The sequence below is a fragment of the Impatiens glandulifera genome, chromosome 1, assembly GCF_907164915.1.
Source record: "Impatiens glandulifera chromosome 1, dImpGla2.1, whole genome shotgun sequence".
Taxonomy (NCBI): domain Eukaryota; kingdom Viridiplantae; phylum Streptophyta; class Magnoliopsida; order Ericales; family Balsaminaceae; genus Impatiens; species Impatiens glandulifera.
The window spans coordinates 161,441,769-161,463,332 of NC_061862.1; the positions used below are offsets into that span (position 1 = coordinate 161,441,769).

At 37.5% G+C, this 21,564-nt stretch overlaps 2 protein-coding genes across 2 annotated transcripts; one reads left to right on the forward strand and one right to left on the reverse strand.

Moving 5' to 3' along the window:
* The first annotated feature begins 16,471 nt into the window (after window positions 1-16,471).
* On the forward strand, window positions 16,472-17,703 carry LOC124920532 (clavaminate synthase-like protein At3g21360). The gene is made up of 3 exons (XM_047461033.1): window positions 16,472-16,878; window positions 16,945-17,198; window positions 17,262-17,703. The coding sequence occupies exons 1-3, from the start codon at window positions 16,501-16,503 to the stop codon at window positions 17,617-17,619; spliced, it is 990 nt and encodes a 329-aa protein (XP_047316989.1). The 5' UTR covers window positions 16,472-16,500; the 3' UTR covers window positions 17,620-17,703.
* Window positions 17,663-21,184, reverse strand: LOC124920528 (lysM domain receptor-like kinase 3). The gene is made up of 9 exons (XM_047461027.1): window positions 20,385-21,184; window positions 20,237-20,320; window positions 19,356-19,670; window positions 19,130-19,275; window positions 18,854-19,049; window positions 18,509-18,758; window positions 18,246-18,405; window positions 18,004-18,117; window positions 17,663-17,934 (listed from the first exon to the last, which is right to left on the reverse strand). The coding sequence occupies exons 1-9, from the start codon at window positions 20,986-20,988 to the stop codon at window positions 17,770-17,772; spliced, it is 2,034 nt and encodes a 677-aa protein (XP_047316983.1). The 5' UTR covers window positions 20,989-21,184; the 3' UTR covers window positions 17,663-17,769.
* Window positions 21,185-21,564: the final 380 nt, after the last annotated feature.

Genomic DNA, 21,564 nt, shown 5'->3' on the forward strand with positions numbered 1-21,564 from the left:
ACTCTCACTCTCACTCTCACTTTACACTCTTACTCCTTCCCGAATCTCTATCTACCGTTGTCTTTCCTTAAGCGTAAAACTCATAAGATGGATGTAGAGATGGACCCAGACATGCTGGTTTTATCGCCGCAACAACTGGAGCGATACTTAAGTCTGATCAACGATGACCCTGTCCCTTTTAGTGTCTATCATGTAGATGAGATTCTTCCTCTAATACGAATAAACGTTAACGACGGACTGATGGCCCACATGCAAAGCAGATGGGATACGGACTCTCGTTCTTTTGTTATTGGGGAAATGCACATATGCCCGACGCTAGAGGACTTTGCTTCAATCCTTAGGTGTGGTACAAATGCACTCATGATCTTGCCTGTCCATCAAGATCCTCATATGGCCGTCCACATTTGCGACAGCTTCTATGGATGTACAATGCTTGATGCTCTCTTGTTTACCCTCCAACATGGATTTCTGAATATGACAAACATAGACGAGTACATTTGGCGTGTCCAGGGAGCTGAGAGGACCATCAGCCACACACAAAGCAAACTGATCATGCTTGTGGTTCTGGCTCATTTTTTTTTATGTCCGGCTGCAGGACGCCGGCCTTCGGAAAGGCTCCTGCGTGTAGTTCCTGCACTGATGGGAAACGCCCCAAACCTGGCTAGCCTGGTACTTGCTGAGACATTACTTGGTCTTAACGAATTTGTTCCCGAGGAAAACAACTATTCTCGCCGTGGATCACCTTTGGTTCTATACCTCTGGTTGTTAGACAAGTTGCATTGGTTGCCCCGTCCTTCAATTCCCTACACTTCCTTTGCCAATCTACAAGTGCAAAGGGTCAATGGACTCGTGCCTCCGAATTTTATTTCGGATATTCACCCAATTAGGTTCATTGTTCCGTGGTATCTGTTTGCTGAAATGATGTACGAGATGAGGGGTTCTCCATTCATCATTTTGTTGGGCCTTCAGGGAACTACCTCCTACTGCACAAGTGTCATATACAGACAATTTGGCCTACGGAATCCCCTACCTTCAAATGGAGACAATCCTCCGGAGGACTTCATGTTTACTCCTCAACATCTTTACTTAGAGTACGCATCAATAATTGAAAATTCTTTGACGGTTTTCATCCCCAACCGATGGATCAATGCTGTGAACGAAGCCATTCAGCTATACATTCCACCCGTCATCGAACATGAGGTCGTGTCGCTGACAGGACCGATAGACGAGTCATCCTCTCATGAATCAGACTAGAGCTTCATTTGTATTGTTGAACATCTCTATTTTTGGTTAATCTGTGCAGTACTTATGTAAACGGATTATGGAATGTTTTTGTGTATTCATCAATATTATGAAGTTATGTTTGATTATAGTCTGAAGTTATATTTTACATTATGTAGTTCGTTTATTCTGTAGTGATATAAATCGACTCATTGTCGTTAGCTTTGATTCATTCTTTGATTGCAATTTGGATGTCATGATCAATTCAAAGTATAATGTAAAACAACTGATCTGTTCATGTAAACCCCTTCGATTGATCAATCGATTGGTTGCTCGCTTCCTTACACCATATCTATCCAGTAAATCGAACGGACATTTCTTCGCCTGTAAAACCCTTAAAAACGAAGATGATGTCGCATCCAATCTTTGAAGTTACATATTATTGTTGACACTTTCATGTCATACTGTAATGAATTGGAAAACGAAGATTCATTCGCCTGTAAGTTTCTATATGAAACAAAACATTGTTACGAAACGACATAATATTCGCTTGATCTTCATATTTCAGGTCGACCACATTCAACGGAAATGTATTGAAAATATCTTTCATCATTCAAAAAAGAAAAGAAGATTGTTTTCGTATAAAACCCTATAAAGAAATCATTTCATATCTCTGGTTTACTGTATGTAGCCTGTAATGACATATCAAATCGGAACAGTGTGCCGTATTGTTGTCACATCAAAAAAATTAATAAATATTGTATTTTAATGAAGTTGCAAATTATGTTTTTTTTTCAATTTTTAAGCACATGACTTCATCTAATTATATTTGAAAAGAAGCGAACATATATTCGTGTGCAGAACTAATTTGAAGCGAATAAATATTCGCTTGAATGAAATGTAGGTTGACTTACATGTGAAACGCACAACCCCTACATGAGAATACCCTTTACACCTGATGTAAGTACACCAACGCTTGTATGTGAAGACCAAAATGATGAACGAATGTGGGAGGAAATTACACGCCGCGAATAAATCTTCGCTACAAACCATTTTCCAATTTCTTTCCGTTAATCACATATAATTTTTATTTATAATCATTACACATCGAATCGGACCAAAACTTACATTTCAAATTATGGCAATGATATGATAATACTCTATTATTTTTAACAATTTCGTTATTTTATTAATGTTTAATGACATTTGCATGAAAATATAAATAACAAATAAATATTATCATTCGACGTACAAATTTTCATTACAAGTTTCATAAACATTTCCCCGTTTCATAAACATTTGTACATTTTAACAATATTCATCTGCATCTCCAGCTTCAAGGCATCTCCATTGAAGCAACCACAGCGGATCTCTCACGCATAACTGGGGTCCTACACCTGTTGAGTTATCTCTTGAGATGTTTTCCATCCCAGGGAATCTCCCAAATGGTACATCCCAGGGAAGCAACCACAGCAGTGTACACGAATGATCTTCATTTGATCGGTAGTTTCTACTTGAGTTACCAAGCATTCGTGTACACTGAAGATGTTTTCCACCACTTGATCTTGATTGTACAAGTTTTCCATCACAGAGAATCTCCCAAATGATACATCCCAACAAACTATATGAAAAAAACACACACTCTCAACAAAAACGCTCAATAGATATTTCATGCTGCCGACGAAGATTGTTCATGTAATCCCTACATTTATAGCAAAAAGAAAATCTGTTCTCTTCATAAATTATTTAGATCTATTGATTCAGAAAAAGTAAATTTCCCGTGATGAAATATCAAATCCGAACAGTGTGTAGTCACTTTGTCACATCATGAAAAAGTAATTTCATTCACGAAAATGTAATAACACTTAATAATATTAAAAATAATACATTATTCAATATTGTCATTCACATTATATTATATAATAAATTATTTCAACATGAATAAACACATTTTCATGAATAATTATAAAATTATATTCAATATAATACGTAGGATGTGTTTGGTAGACAGTAGTACACTGTTATAATTATTTCAATATAATTATAAAAGTATATTTATCCCAATAGTAAAATTATAAGGGTGTTTGGTTGAACTGGTTTTATATGTATAGTAATTATTTAAATTTATTTGTAAAATTTTTTAATCTTATTCTTTTAATATTAACATTAATTCTTTTTATTAAGTTTTAATTAAAGTTTAATTATTAAGGTTTTATTATTTTTAATTTAAGTTTAATTATTTATAATATTTGTTAATCTTATTCTTTTAATATTAACATTAATCCTTTGTTTTGTCACATCGTGCAGAAATTAGATGTCATCATTGAAAAAGAGGTGTGTTTTTGTATAAAACCCTATAAAGAAATCATTTCATATCTATGGATTCAGTAAAAGTATTATGCATGTCATGACATGTCAAATCGGAACAGTGTGCAGTATTGTTGTCACATCACAAAAAGTAAGAAATATTATATTTTAATACAGTTTCCAATTGCACAACATTTTTCTATTTTTAAACACATGCAATCATCTAATTATACAAGAAAAGAAGCGAACATATATCCGTGTTCAGTGAAACTTGCAAATTATGAGAAACTAATCTGAAGCGAATAAATCTTCGCTTCAATGGATTCTAGGTTGACTTACATGTGAAACACACAACCCCTACATGAGAATACCCTTTACACCTGATGTAAGTACAACAAAGCTTGTATGTGAATACCTAAATTATGAATGAATGTGGGTGGCAAACACACTAACGCGAATAAATCTTCGCTACAAACCATTTCTCAATTTCTATCCCCTGGATCACATTTCATTTTTATTTATAATTCATTGCCGACATATTTTTGTACGTTACATCATATCTTAAACTAATCATTATACATCGAATCGGACCAGTCTTCATTATTTTAGATAGGGAACATCAATCATAATTTATATATTGTTAATTAAAAAGTTTAGGTGATGTTTGATCTTATCTTGTTAGTTGTTACCCTCATTATAGGAATCCAAAATTTATATTAAAAAATGCTGAAGACTACGGTCATAAATTAAAATATTACATTTACTATAATTAACATTATATGAAATATTAAATTATTCATACTTAACAAACCTTATATTTATTATAAAAAAATTTAATTGACAGCTCAATTAAAAAGGAAATTAGTACAATGAAGCGCCAAAAAAATTACCACATGTCAAGTCAACTGTCACAAAGTCTCAGACTTTGTGACGCCGGTCAGTGAATCGCTACCATCGAATCAAACGTCATTCCTTTAGATTGGATACGATCTGTTAGATTGGCAGATCGAAGATTTGTTCGCTTATTCAGCATTGTAGTTGTTTCTTTTCTGGGAATTTTTTTTCAAATAAGGTGAAACATGAAAGACATGTACTAAGCGAAGATATATTCGTACAGTGCGGAGTTCTGCACGAATACATCCTCGTCTATTGACGTATGTTACTTTTCATAATGCATAATTACCTTTCACACTACAAAAGCGAATATCGCTTCGACTCGTACGAAGTTCATGAGAAACTACTTATTCATGGTTGTGAAAACCGATACGGCCTCATGAAAATACATTCACACTAAGAGTGCACTTTGCATAGTAAAACTGTCAAACATCTGAAGCCCGAATTCGGCCGTAAGACACCCAGGTTATTCTACCATCTGACCTAGCGCTGTCGTCTCCGGCATTTCGACTACGAACCCATTTGTCTTCCGGTTAGTATCTTCGGCTCCAGCGAAAATGGTAAGAAGTATTTACGGTTGCATGCTTGTGTCTATTTCGTTTTCTTAGTTTAGGTCGTTTGAATCTAAATGTGACTTTAACATCTCAGAATCAGGATTCCGATATGCAAATAGTTCCATATACTGAATCCACGACTGAAGTGAACACACTAAGGTAATTACGCGAATGTTACAATTGTTAAAATTTGACTCTATTTGGATTAGGTAAGTAATCCAATTTGCTAATGATAATGTAGTGTTCAACAAAGGAAACGAAAACCCGATGCATCAGGCACGCCCACGACACCACTGGATATTCTGGCCAACGCGGCGAATGAAGCACTTAGTGAGAACCAGGTTCAGAAGAAAAGAAGAAGGACTCGTGACCCTGATGTCGATTTCAAGAGCAGAACCTCTCCATCGGGCCTTCATCACCTGATTAACAGGTTATCTGAAGAACAGAAGCAGGCTGTGAAGGACATCGGATTTGGTTCCCTTCTGTCACTTGGCATATCAAAATGCCCACTTCAATTCTCACGGTGCATTGTGAGTCTATTCAATCCCAGAAGGAGGAGCATCGTCCTACACAGTGGAGAGGAGATGCAGATTGATGAAGAGGATGTTCAATGTGTATTGAACATACCCAGAGGTGAATTAGTTGTGGCAGAGTGTTTAGGAAATCACACGGACGACAAGGTGTACAAGGAACATCTCACGGCGTGGAGAAGGAGATGGGGATTCGAGAACAGTGGAGGTCCTTCAACCTACCAAATGCCTGACAAAATTCTACAGAACACAGAAGGAGACAGTAACTTCAAGATGGACTTCGTGGTGTTTGTTGTATCCAGTTTTTTGTGGACATCCCAAAATCCACAGTGCAGGTAAACCCAAAGAACCTAGCATTAATTCTGTGATCTCATTTAGAACTTCAATATCAATTTACATGGCTTGAGTCACTACTTTTTTATTTTCAGATTCAAAGTACTGAAATCCCTCCAGGATGTATCTAAAATCAAAGACTACAACTGGTGCAAGTTCACGTTAGACGGGCTAGTCGACAGTGTTTATAAGTGGAAAGCAAAGAAGACATCCTATTTCCATGGACCATTAACCTTTCTTTTGGTGAGTGTAGAAATCTATTTGCTGGAGGTTGTCCATTCATAATTTTTTGATGACTTTGAACGTAACATATATTTGTTCATGCTAATGTATCAGTTGTGCTACTTGGACCGTGTGGTTGAGTTCAAGGTAAACAGTAAGATCTCAAGGAGTTTTCCTATTATAGGATGCTGGGACGAGAAGAAGATGTACGAAAGGGTTGATTATGAGGCTGCACAGGGAGGGTTTGGACATGGTAGGGTGGTTGCTCGCATAGCCATGCCGAATGAGCAACCACCGATGCAACAAAATGTGCAGCCAACACCACCACAAACTGGAGATGACCTTCCAACTGAGCATGCTCCAATTACACAAAACCTGGCGTCATGTTTGAGGAAGGTTGCTGCCGCTGCCGAAGAATTGGCACAAGGGGCTAAATATCTGAATGAGATGCACCAGATAAACGCCATGGAACTTGTACAGTCTGCGTTTGAGCCCTTGGCCACGGTGCTAAACTCCAATGCAATCCTGAGGGAAGGCTTACAGCGGAGTCTGGACCAAAACAAAAAGCAGCAGCCCAGAGGAAGTGGCATTAACCCCCACACGGAAGCCACCACCCAAGCGAAAGGCAACACCCTTCCTACCAACAACCATGCCAACACCAATCCAACGGCCCCATCGAACAAGAACACATTCACCCCCTCCACCGAAACGAAGACAAAAGCCAACCACCCACCAACGGCCCCATCCAACAAGAGCTCACTTTCTCCCAACATCCAAAAAAATATCAACGCAGACAACCAAGCCAAATCCAACACCCATCCTCTAAACACCCTAGACCACACACAACCCACCCTCACACCAACACCCCAATCCCACAAGAACCCCCTTCCACTCAAAACAGTTACCCAAACCCCAGCCCCACCCCCTCCAATGGCACAAGCCAACGCCAACCCCCTTCCTCAAATCATAACCACAACCACTCCAGTGGCACAAGCCAAAGCCAACCCCATTCCTCCACTCAAAACCACACCCCCTCCAATGTCACAAGCCAAGCCCAAAACAAACCCCATTCCTCCACTCAAAACCATACCCCCTCCAATGTCACAAGCCAAAGCAAACCCCATTCCTCCAATCATAACCACACCCACTCCAATGGCACAAGCCAAGCCCAAAACCAACCCCATTCCTCCACTCAAAACCACACCCCCTCCATTGGCACAAGACAAGCCTAAAGCAAACCCCATTCCTCCAATCATAACCACACCCACTCCAATGGCACAAGCCAAGCCCAAAACCAACCCCATTCCTCCACTCAAAACAGTTACCCAAACCCCAGCCCCACCCCCTCCATTGGCACAAGACAAGCCTAAAGCAAACCCCATTCCTCCAATCATAACCACACCCACTCCAATGGCACAAGACAAGCCCAAAGCAAACCCCATTCCTCCACTCAAAACCACAACCCCTCCAATGGCACAAGCCCAAACCAAAGCCAACCCAATTACTCCCAAAACAGAAACCAACACGAACCCCAGCACTACAACCACCCCAGCCTTGCCTCCTACCCTAATTATCCAAAAAAATGAGGAAGCAGGACCTTCAAAGGCCTTAACTGTCCAAAGAAAAGCCCCACGAAATTTGAAAACTGATTGGTTAACCGATGTCATCAAAACCGAAACCAACAAAAACTCCCCTTCTTTGGCGATAGTTAAAAAGGAACCTGAAGAATGCATCTCCAGTCTACCACAGCCACTTCAAACCGCCTCGTCATTGGAGACAGTGAAGAATGAACCTGAAGAAGGCATCTCCAGTCTACTAACGCCATTTCACACCGCCTATTCTTTGGAGATAGTAATGAATGAACCGGAAGAAGGCATCTCCAGTGTACTACCGCCACTTCAAACTGGCTCTTCTCGTCCAAACATGCGAACGACAGAATGGGTTAAAACATTGGAATTGCCTACAGCTTTGAAAACACCACAATTCAATAAAATGTTTAGGGATGACAAGAAACTAACAAACTTTCAGAAGATTTTTGTGGGTTTCGTATTTGCTGGAGGACTTGATCCAAGGTAATGTTTGCTGCAAATGCTTAATTATTCATAAAAAATAGGAATTGCACACCATCTTGAAATATGTTTTGCTGTTTCCATGCAGTGAAATGTTATTTATTTCGGAACACCTATGTCTACACGTGACGCGCGGGGACATGCTCACAATGGCTAATGAAACCTGGGTAGACAGTATGATTATTGATGTTTGGTCATACATTTTGCACAACCTTTGTAGGAAAAATGTCAAATCTCGTTACAAGAAGATTTTCTACACAACCGTGCTCACCGTAAGTTGTACTAGCACTGTTATTTATCAATTATGTTATTCTTGTGAGACTAAAGACTGCTGTAAACAGATTTTTCGTGAAGGTGGGATAACTACGCGAGAAAAATTCAATGACAGGTTCTGTCTAGAAGGTCGTGCTTTCCAAATTTCAAAAAAGGACCTCTGGGAAGTGGACCTCGTAAGTACATCTTTGGCTGTCATACCTTATAATATCATTTACCACTCAGTTCAAATCTAATCTTTTCTAATTCTATCCACAGTTGTTTTTCCCAATCATTGATGACAGACATTTCTACCTTGTTTGCTATAACTTCATACAAAGGCAATTTCAAGTAATTGATAACCGCGAGTCACCTATGCAATCGCCCTTTGAAAGAAGATATAAGAATGCACAAATCTTGGTATGACACTACCCTTAAAATTTAAAACAGTTCAATTTTGGAATTCTAGTAGCACTAAAATACATTACATAATGTTGTTTGTAATGATGTATCAGGATGACTACATTCAACAATATATGAACGACGTAGACCCCGTTCTTGCTAAAAAGTATGGCGGTTTGGAAAAGACATGTCTGAAATTGCCATGGCAGGATTCAAAGAATTACACTGACTGCGGCATTTATTGCATGAGACACATGGAGACGTATGAAGGTGAGGTGAAGGGGTGGAAAACTGGCTTTGGAGTTAAAAGAAATGTAAGGAACCAAATAAGGACATTGAGGATGGAATACTGTTGGCGTGTCATTGGCTCGGAGCTCAACAAGGCCAGGAGCGAGGTCTACAATTCCTGCCGTAAATGGATAAGTCAATGATTTAGGAACTGTATACATATTGTGTAATTAAATTTTACAAATAATTTTAGTTCACATGAGTACAATAATGTACTCATAGACAGATGGGGTAATTAAACTATTCCTATAATTGTAATGATTTATTGTTACAATAAAGAATATGTTGTGTAATTTCAATTCTAAAAAATTGTTACTTCACATCCTCACACTTAGGAACGTGTTTACATGAAGTGTTTTTTTTATGAAATTTGATTTTCAAATACTTGTTCAATTATGTGTTAAATGAATAAATTAAGTGAAATAAACATGAGCCGCATAAATATTCGCTTCAAACACCTTCTCTTCATAAAATATGTATGTGAAGCCTCTAATTTCATGAAAGAAATATGAAGAGAATAAATATTCGCCTCTAATACATTTTGTCGATGAAGCGAATACATATTCGCCTCACGTTACTGATAATGTAAAGCCACCATCTCATCCATGAGAAGCGGGATGACTTGTCATGTCACTGCACTTACCACGACATGTAAATACCAGTTTCAACATAAAGATCAATTTCATCAGACAAAGATGGTTAGGTTCAAGCGAAAACATCTTCGCCTCAGTATTATGTTTCATTTTCTCAATTTGCAACTAAAAGGATACTTAATATTAGTTGACTTGGGGCGAATAAATATTCGATTCATATAGGTGTTTGTAATTTTTTAGAAATGAATTAGTGTGGTCATTCATTTGGTATTTCATAAAACTTCGCATGCATACATTCGACCTTATACTTTGTTTCAAATCCAACGTACATACAATACTATATACATATCAGATTTCACATGAAACTGGAATTCGATAGTTGAGATGACAAAAGAACAGTGAACGGAGTATTGGCGTCCATGCTGAAACTTTCGTCCCATTGTTGAGGAGTTGAGAACTGAGGAGTTGTCGTTGGCATTGCAATTGATGGCTGGAAAGGAAGATCAAATTTATTTAAAAGTATGTTATTATATGAATATTAATAACACAATTATTAGTAAAGAAGGGTAAGTCAGCAATTTCATACCGGAATATGTGATTCACTAGTTATTCTTGTTGATTTTCGTTTTCTTGAGTTCTTCTCCAGTCCACCTTTCCTTCTCTTACCCGACTTTGTTGGCTTCTTAGTTTTCATTCCTTTTGCTTGCACAGGGGCACCCTCGGCCGAACGTGATAAACCGGTTGGTGGAGTTTGCATATTTAAACTCTCCTGCAATTTTTTATCCACAAACGTGCACTGGCTCAGCATGATTTCTTTGACATGATTGTAAGTGTCATCTCTTTCGGCTGCCTTGTTAAATAAATGCATGGACAACCCACACAAATCTCTGTATCTTATGTTATGAAGCTCACTCGGATCAACATTAGTACTGTCCACGGTTGGATCAGTTCCAAATATTCCATCTTTGGCTGTTCTTGTCCACCTCTTCAATATCAACGCCGGAGGAATCTTCAACACGTCAATCGTTGTGAAAATCTTTAGGATGTGAGCACACAAAATCCCTCCAAATTCAAATTTACAGCAGCTACACTCGATATTCTTATCGTCATTCTTATGAACTGTAACTGTATGAGAGCATCTCCTAGTGTGGGGTGTTACCTTGTATTTTCTGTGTGTGTCAACATCCTCTAACATTTCAACACCACAATCATGCGACATAAACCATTGTTGTTCAAAGCACTTAAAGACCTCTGGGGTGTAAACTTTGCAGGCATCCTTTAAGATCAAAACTGGATAGTTAAGACTTGGTTGGCTGGTAATTGATTTGAAATCAGCCTTCAACACATCATATCTTCTTTCATCAAGTAGTCTTTCAAAGTGTTTGAAAAATTCTAAAAACTTGTGTTTGTAGGAGCAGTACCTTTTCAACATACTGTTCATGCTCTCACTTCTCTGTGTTGTCGTCATATCAGCACAAAACATTTGTCGTCCATACACTAATGCCCACTTTCGCCTGATGCTAAACATGCGTTTCAACCAATCGTTGTTTTCAAGCCCGTAGTTTGTCAACATTTGATTCCAAGCTTCAACAAACTCTATCTCTTCTTCAAAATCATATATACACGAAGAAAAATCCTTAGAAAAATCTCTGAAATTATGGAACACCGAGCTAAGATGTATGGCTGCATTTTGAAATATGTGCCAAATACAGAGACGATGATTTGTTTCGGGCCATTGAGACGCCAAGGCCTTAGCCATGGCCGCGTCTTGATCTGTAAGAATGGTTTTTGGTTTTTTCCCATGCATAGCTTTGGTGAAAGTCTCAAACAACCAATCAAAAGTCATCGCAGTTTCATCGTATAATAGAGCTGCTCCAAAAAGAATTGATTGTTTGTGATGATTGACACCTACAAAAAGCGCAACTGGACGACCTTCATTATTCTTCTTGTATGTGGTGTCAAAACTGACCACGTCTCCGAAGTATGAATAATCGGACCGCATGTTGGAATCACACCAAAAAATATTCGTTATCAAATCGTCCGCATCAAGTTGAAAAGCATTATAAAAACCAGGATCATTGGATTGTTTGTTCTGCAAATACTCTAATACACCCCCTGTTTCCCCAAAATTACACTCTCTGGTTCTTTTCGTGCGCAGGTAATTTTTGTAATCCTCAGGAAGAAAACCTAGATTCTCCCTTCCACCGATTTGTTTAGACATTAGAGCATGTGATGACTTAGGAGGAATTCCCACGTTAGTGGCCATCTCGATATGTAAGCCTGCAACTGCAGAAATATTCCTATGGCATCTATACAGGTGAGTTTTCTTTGGACTTGCAAGAGGATGACTATGATCACTAATAAAATTTACCACTTGGAACTTTCCATTGTCTGCACGCTTTATCCTCAATTTCGCTTCACAACAGAACCGAGTCACAGAACGTCTACGTTTCACATAGACATCACGTTTGTCCTTTCCCCGTTCACCCTGTGCACTACAACAAAAAACTCTATCCAGTATTTTACCCTCCTTGTCTACATGTTTTGAACTGCGCCTTATACCAAATCCTATTAGTTTAGCGTATGCTAAGTAGAATACGTAGCCTTCTTCTTCACTCTCAAATTCTCTACCTAAAAGTGGAATTAAGTTGGATTCGATGTCCTCCAAAGGTTGGCCGTTTCCATCGAAATTCAATTGACGACGACAAGTAGCAGATTCGCTGTTCAGTTTGAACAAGTGGAAAATAAAGGTTTGTAGATTATAGGAAAATGAAAACAATATAAGCGAAGAAAGCTTCACTTCAACAGTATGAAGATTGTAATATTAGGCGAATATAGTTTCGCTTCATAAGATATTATCTCATAATATAGTAGTGAAGAGATCTTCGCTTACATGTGCACTACAAAATTTGGAGAATTTAAACAATGTTACCTTAAATCAATAATATCATTCTCGTCCATATCATTCTCGCTGATACGTATTCCTTCCTGATAATCAAAAAGAACAGAACATTTCATGTCGAGTATTCAAAAAACATAGAAAAGCTTGGGAAGAAAAGTAAAGGAGGTATAGATGACATTCAAAAACATACCATTTTATAATTTAGGAAGATGGATTGATATTATAATGAAGTCTCCGGCGAAGGAGAGGTCGATGGTAGACAATGTAGTATCACTCCGGCGAAGAAATGGTCGTACAGTAGAGAGAGAGAAGAGTACTTGTCTAAGCTAGCAGCATGGCTTGCTGCATGCAGCATTTAATGAAACGCAGGTGTTAGGTGGCGGTGAGGTGACTTGTTAAAAAAATTATTTCATTTAAATAATTAAATGACAAAAATTATTATGAAATTAAATTAATAAATCAATCAATCAATCAGTAAGCGAAGATTTCTTCACATTATTATTTTGACAATTGTTTTACAAATATTATTTTGACAGTAGTTTTAAGAAATATTAATTATTTATCAAATTTATACTTCAAGTTATACAGTATTTCTTAATGTTTCAAGATTTAGTTAAATATAAGGCTGATGTTTAAAAAACACAATTCTAAGAACAAAAAAGAGAAATCTGAAATCAAATATAACATTAACAAATTGAAGAATGAAAACTATTCAAATATTCAGTAACAAATTCAACCAACACATGTCTATTACAAAAACAAAGGCTGCAAATCACAAGCAGCAATGGATTCTAGCAAGCTTGTGTGAGGAACACCAAACACATCCAAATATGTCTTCAGAGGATTCTCTGCCTCAAATACCCAAACAAGTTCATTAACATCGTGCCGAGACTTGTCGTATACAACTATAGTTTTGTCGTCCTCGGGCTCGACAAATGGATTCTCCATTTCTTTAGTTGTACCTCCTCCAGCAATTACAAACCCCATAAGATCAAGTTTGTAAGCCGGGATGAATTCCCCTGCAAATATGAAGGTGTAACTGTCGAAGAGTTTGGGCAGCTGAAAGAAAATACAATACATTATTAGTAATCATGGACAATTGAATATCATATGGAGGAGTAGGAATAAGACAAAACTTACATTGTTCAAATACCGCATTCTGCCAGCTCTTGGACCGCCCACAGTCCCATGATTATCTCGCTGCACCTCGTATGGTTCCTCGTCCACGTAACAGTTAAATCTGATTGATGATTTTATCCCTGTATAAAAGCAATAGGTGTTTTTAGTTTCATATATGTGAAAATGAATATTGAGTTAACAGTAAAGGGTTAAGAATAACAGAGTCTCACAATCAATGGTAAGGACCCAACTCCCGTTCAATATGCCCTTCAATACTTTGATAGTGCGACCGCATCCACCATTAGAATCGGTGGATGCTATGACGTGGGTAACATCGTCTCGCCACCTCATTGACACCGTGGCACCACATGTGTTAGCATATTGTTGCATCAAGTGCTGTTTAAGAACAATCATAAATATTTCAGTTAAACAGGATGAAAACTTAAACAATATGGAAAAAAAAAGGGAGAAATGTAACGAAGAGTACTATCTCTTCACTTGTTAATTGATTTGGGCATAAAATCCAGTCTTTGCCAAAGTTTTGGACGGATGCTGAGGCAGTTGCCTGCACGTGCATGAAAAAAAAAACGGTCTTTGTGAGTATGTACTAGGGTTTCAGGGAAATAATATCACAAAACACAACACTAGGTAAGTTTTCCTAAATAACATTGATTTACAGTCAAGGTGACATTTTGAGAGTAGGGTTTCCTAAAGATTAAAGAGACAACAACATCACATAACAGAATCTATTGTAGTAGTTCCATAATCCTAAATATTAAAAGTTAATAGTCAGGAATACGTACCATTGTGGAGTCGTGAAGATGTGGATTCAGGTTCAGTCGACGGGGAGCCGGTTACGAATCGCCGTGAAAAGGAGGCAGGAAGAGAGAGAGATGAATCGGGCGGAAATGATAATAAAATAATCATATTAGGGGGTATATATATTCATGTAACCGGGGCGAACATGTCTTCTTTCGAAAAGCGACTATTCATTCCATGTAACATGACACAGGGACCAGGGGCGAATAAGTGTTCTCTCGAGAAGCGACTATTCAATCCATTTTACATGGAACATGGTCTAGGCGAACAAATGTTCTTTTCCACCGAAGAGTTTAAATAAATAAAAAAAAGTAATGAATTAATTGAAGCAAATACATCTTCGCTCATGAAGGTCTCCAGCCAAAAAAAATGAAATAAAAAAAAATTATGAAAAAAAATCTAGCCGGTAATTGAGGCGAAGATTTGTTCGGTTGCTGCATGTCATCTTCAATTAATTGAATTAATATTTAATAAACGGAAATATAAAATCCTTGTCATTTGGGTCTTTACATAGACGGGGAAGTGTCTTTACATGGTAGTCAAGCGGTCTTCTCATGGGTGGGTAGGGGGGTTTTACATGATGTTTTTATTAGAATGAATTGAAGCAAATATATCTTCGCTCCAGAGAGTCTCGAGGCCAAAAAAATGAAAAAAAAAAAAATAGGAAAAAAAAACTAGCCGGTAATTGAGGCGAAGATTTGTTCGGTTGCTGCATGTCATAATAATTTAATTGAATTAATATTTAATAAACGGAAATATAAAATCCATGTCATTTTGGTCTTCACATAGACGGGGAAGTGTCTTTACATGGTAGTCAAGCGGTCTTCTCATGGGTGGGTAGGGGGGTTTTACATGATGTTTTTATTAGAATGAATTGAAGCAAATATATCTTCGCTCCAGCGAGTCTCGAGGCAAAAAAAATGAAATAAAAAAAAAATAGGAAAAAAAAACTAGCCGGTAATTGAGGCGAAGATTTGTTCGGTTGCTGCATGTCATAATAATTTAATTGAATTCATATTTAATAAACGGAAATATAAAATCCATGTCATTTTGGTCTTCACATAAACGGGTAAGTGTCTTTACATGGTAGGCAAGCGGTCTTTACATGGGTCGGTAGGGGGGTTTTACATGAGGTTTTTATTAAAATTAATTGAAGCAAATATATCTTCGCTCCAGCGAGTCTCGAGGCAAAAAAAAATTAAATAAAAAAAGTAAATAAAAATTCCTAGAAAATAAAAGATTGAATTACTTGAAGCGAATATTATATCGCTGCCTGTGTTATTTAATAAATTAAATTAATATATAATAAACGTAAATATAATATGCATGTCAATTCGGTCATTACATGGACGTGTTAGTGTATTTTCATGAACGGCAGACGGTCTTCTCATGGTTGGGTATGGGGGGTTTACATGAGGGTCATTTCAATGGGCGTGTAGATCAGAGCGAAGATATCTTATCTGGGTATTATCTGAATATTATATTATTTCCTGGCGTTAACGGGCGCTTCCGTTAACGGCGTCTTGTGTGAACCCGGGCCTAAACCCGGATTCCGGATTCTCCCTCCCTCCGTCTCCTGCCCAGATTTATTTATTATTAAATTAATAATGCTGCAATCTGATTGGTCCGCCACAGGGGAACACGGCAATCGGTAGCAGAAGATCTGAACTGGTTTGTTTGTTATCTACGACTCTATCTGGAATACTTGAAAAAAACAATTTTATTATCTAATGACGTCGTGCATGACATATATAAATTAGAATCTTCCTTCTTTTAAGATTTTTTGCTAACTCATGAGGAAGCACATTTTAAATATTCAATAGAATAACTAACAAAGGAAGAATTAAGCTACATTTCTTCCTTTAATAAAAAAACACACCATTATTAATTCAACAATAATATCAAACTTCTTATTTAACGGGATTATTATTCATATACTTATTATATCTCAATAACACATTCTGTAGACAGAAGAAGAATCACGGTTGCATAAACATGAGTTTCTTCTTTGTAGAAACCAAGTCATTACCTCAGCAGAAGTTGTACGATGAAGGACGAATCGTATTCCCAGCTGTATTATTATCATCACCCAGTTCGAACAACATCACTGTAAACCCATCAGACTTAATCGAGGCCATCAAGGATCAGAAGCCATGGATAGACTCAATTCTCCATCAAAGTGGGGCAATCATGTTCAGGGGATTCAACTTGACTACTGCCTCCCACTTCAACGACGTAGTTGAGGCCTTCGGTTTTCATGACTTGCCTTATGTAGGCGGCATCTCCCCTAGGACCAACGTCGTTGGACGGGTCTTCACTGCCAACGAATCCCCACCGGATAAAAAGATCCCCTTTCACCATGAGATGGCCCATGTAACTGAAAACATACTTATTCAGTTGTAGTTGTAAATTGTAATCTTGATATTTCATTTTCAACAGGTTAATGAGTTCCCATCAAAACTGTTCTTCTTCTGTGAAGTGGAACCGAGCAGTGGAGGGGAAACACCAATTGTTCTTAGCCACATTGTCTACCAGAAGATGAAAGATAGGTATCCTGATTTCGTGAAGGAATTGGAAGAGAAGGGATTGATCTATACACGAGTTCTTGGAGAAGATGATGATCCTTCTTCCCCAATTGGGCTGGGATGGAAATCAACATTTTTAACCCAAGACAAGACTGTAGCAGATCAGAGGTAAAACAACAGGAAGAAGTTAACTAGTTTTATTCAACTAATAATGGAAATAAATAATAACAGGGCTGCAAAGTTGGGGATGAAGTTGGAATGGCAAGAAGATGGAACAGTGAAGTCAATAATGGGACCAATTCCGGCTATTAAAGTAGACAAGAATAGAAAGATTTGGTTCAACAGCATGGCGGCTGCTTATACAGGATGGAAAGATGACAGGAACGACCCTGTCAAGGCGGTGACCTTCGGTGATGGGACGCCTCTCCCTGCCGACACCATCCACGACTGCTTGAGAATACTCGAGGAGGAATCCGTTGCCATTCCCTGGAAAAACGGGGATGTTCTGCTTCTTGACAACTTGGCTGTCCTCCATGCCCGCAGCTCATTCCAACCACCCCGTCGTGTTCTTGCCTCATTATGCAAGTGAAACTTGCTTCTTTTTTTGCTGAATAAATAATTACAACATGTTTCTTTTTAACTCAAGTTCACAAAGAATATTATTATTATTATTCTACTACAAAAAAGTTGAAAGTGGGAGTGGACTAATATTATACATATGGGATGATGATCATGATGATCATCTTCCTTGAACGAGTCCACTGAAAACTTGGCTGTTTCCTGCTAGAGTGGCTTCCCATTCGATGGATGACAAAAGGATCTGCGATAAGGTCATCACGATTTGCTTCATGTCTGGCCGCATAATCGGATCATCATCCACACATTGTTTTGCCAAATTGGCCGCCTATATATAAGCAGAGGAAAATGAATATATATGCATTTATCAAATTCAAAGTAAGTTATATAAAATTACCTTGAAAACACAATCATGTGGATACAAGTCCATCATATTAGGGTCAATGTAATCTTTGAAGCTTGACATGCTGCTCTTGGAGTGATCAGCTGTGTTCTTAAGAGCTGATACCATCTGTATTCACAACAACAACAAAAAACTAAGGCCTTTTTTGATCTTGGGTTATTTCTAAATAATCTTGTTTATCAAAATCAGGTTATTTTGGGTAAAAAGACATTAATTGTATAAATTTTACCACTTACAATGGAAACCAACGAACGCCTTTGCTCAGGGGGGTTATGATTATTAGACGCATTGCCTTGTGATCTCGTGACAGCCTCCTTTCCCGATATCATCTCAAGAAGAACGACTCCAAATGCATAAACATCGCTCTTCTTAGTTGCCACACAATCTCTCAAATACCTAACAACAACACAATTAATAGTTAAAAACTTATAAAATAGAAACACAACCATTTTCATTTAATTTCTTGCACATTAATTAATAGCAGTAGTCTATCGCTCACTCTGGTGCTACGTAACCGAATGTTCCAACAACTCGTGTGACTGAAGCTTCGGCATCATTTGTGATTTCAGCAAGTTTTGCGAGCCCAAAATCTGAAACTTTTCCTCTAAAGGAGTCGTCGAGTAAGATGTTACTTGTTTTGATATCCCGGTGTACATAGTGAGGCCTCGTGTGCTCGTGAATGTACTCAAGACCTCTAGCAGCATCAAGTGCAATTTGAAGCCTCATAATCCATGAAAGTGATGTATGCCCTATTATATATAATATATATCAAGAGTTATAAACAAATACTCCATACAAACAGTGATAGTAAATACACCTTCTTCAATAAAAAAACATGAACTACCTTTGCTCTGAGGATCGTGTAAATGGTTTCCTAGTGAACCTTTTTGTGCATATTCATAAATGAGGAAGAGTTCATCATCAGTTGCTGCATACCCAATCAATTCTACCAAATTTGCATGATGAACCTTGCCAAGAACTTTCAGTTCAGCCAAAAATTCTTTACTTTTCGTCTCTGTCATTCTTTTTATCGCAACATCCTATAAAAAAATATGGTTTTGTTTAGAAAAAGACACGCTTCTAAATATTCAAATAAATTGAAGTAGAAATAAAATGTAACCTGCCCGCGAAGGACGCCATGATATACTGAGCCATATGTACCATGTCCGAGAAGGTGTGAATCAGAGAAGCCATCAGTAGTCGTCGTAATTTCCTCATAACCAAAAACCAATGGCTTTTCCATATCAAAAACATCGTTCCCCAGAGCTGCACAACATAAATTGTTTTAAGTATCAAAATCCAACATTAATTTGGGAATTAAACAATCATAAATTCATAATTAATACCTTTGGGAACATTTATCTGGCGGTCGCTAGATTCACCATTTGCTTGCTTATTAATTTCACCAGATTTGCGACAGATATTATACCTCCCGGAAGCACAGCAGAAACTTGTGTTCCTGAGGATTTGGAACTTATGAGAAACACCATTATTCTCACCGTTTGGATTGCTTCCTCCTTTATCGCAACTTGATGACCTCAAACAAATGAATATTACAATAACAAGCACAAGAATCACAGCCAAACCAAGTCCCAAACATCCCAGAATCCACCCATATTCTTTATGAGACTTGCTCTTCTTCTCTGCCTGTTTTCCCTCAGCTATATATAAGTCAACCAACAACAAAGACCCTTTGTTCAGACATCGTCAAAACATATCAAAATTAAGTTGGTAGATCACAATAACCATGTTGGACTTATTCCAACATATGGGTATCATTGATAAAGATTAATCCCAATTAAAGTGATATGTTAAAATACAAAGTTTAGGGGCGTGACTAGTTAAAAACAATAAGATAATGTGTAGACTGTAGAGGCACACACTTATAAAGGTCATTTACTATTTTATAATTGGCAAAATAGCACATCTGGTTATCATATAAAGATTAAAGTGATGTATTAATAAAGTTTAGGAACTTAACAATCTATAATAATAATGGGACATACATGTGTAGAAGATTCATACAAGTATAAAATAATAAATGAGCATATTAGGGCTAGGTCCCTAACCCATATAATAATAGCCTATTACATATTATGCACATCTAGGCATGCTAAAAGTGCATAATATCAAGAACACTCAACTGGGTTGGGATTTAATCCCTACATCTTCACAAAAATCAAGCCCAGACTCATAATGGATTCAGGGTATTGTTCTAACATCATACCTGCGATTTGATCAGCAGAGTGTGCTGGTGCAGGAGCAGAAGTGGGAGGAATAAGGCTCTCTGTAGGATATGGCTCACCAGGAACTGCAATCAAGGTTTAATTTCAGAACCAAGTATGAAAAAATTACAAATGGTAGAGACATAATACCTGAATTTAAAGGAACATAATAAAGATCACCAACAGTGACATTATCAGGATTAGTTAACCCATTCAAAGCCTCAATACTATCCATACTAACACCAAATCTACTAGCCAAAGATTCAATACTATCACCCTCTTTCATCACATAACTCATCAAGTAATTCCAAAGCCCACTCGAACATCCACAAAACAATTGAATCGATACAACCGCTCCAGCTCTAGCCGCCCTAGTGTAATTAGGAAGGAGGGCTAACCCTTGGTACCCATCAATCACCATATTATGCACGGATCCACCGTTTTGCCTAACTGTAAACGTAGTATTAGTCAAATACTTCTTCACATAAGGAGAACAAGAACAGTTCTTGCGGATGAAAACGTAGCCACGATCGTCTCCTTCCAAGGTAATGTCTTGGGGAAGTACATCGAACATGCTCTGGATCACTTGAAAGGTTTCGTTTGGATTGGGCTTGAAGGAGATGAAAGACGTGCAGACTCGAACTGTATCGGAACAGTTAAGTGGAGAATGGTATGATAAAGAGAAACAGGGTAATTGAAGAAGAGAAAAGAGGAAAAGGAGAAGAACCCATTTGGGGTATTGAGGTATATTCATGGAGGAAAGATCAGATTTCAGAGAAACTGTGGAAGATATAATAGAATCATGGTAGGAAAATGGTAGAGTTCATGATAATTACTACAGTGAAGGAGTATACTACTACTACTTAGGAGGTTGGGAGATTCAATGGAGAGAGGAGGAGAGAGGAGATCCACCATTATTATTATTATTTTTTGATGCCCAAAAAACTGAGCTGCCGGTAAATTGCTGTGCCGGTGCTTATACGACAGTAAAATTGAAAGCGACAGACAGACAGATAGAGAGAAAGGTGGAAGAAGGCCGTTGTACAGATTATTTTAGTGAACTCAAATTACTAAACTACCCTTTTATTTATGCTCTTCAATTATTTTTTTTTATTTTTAATGTGAGTTGATTAGTGTTCAAGGGATTTATGTATAGTTTAAAATATTTTTGTATTAAAATGATATTAACGATGGTGAATACCTTAACGATTGTTTTTTCTTTATTATTATTTTGTTTGTTTGCTTGATATTATTATCTTTTAGACAAGGTAAATTTTATGAAAAAAATTTAATTTGAATAGATTTAAAATCTTAACTCGTCTTTTTTAAA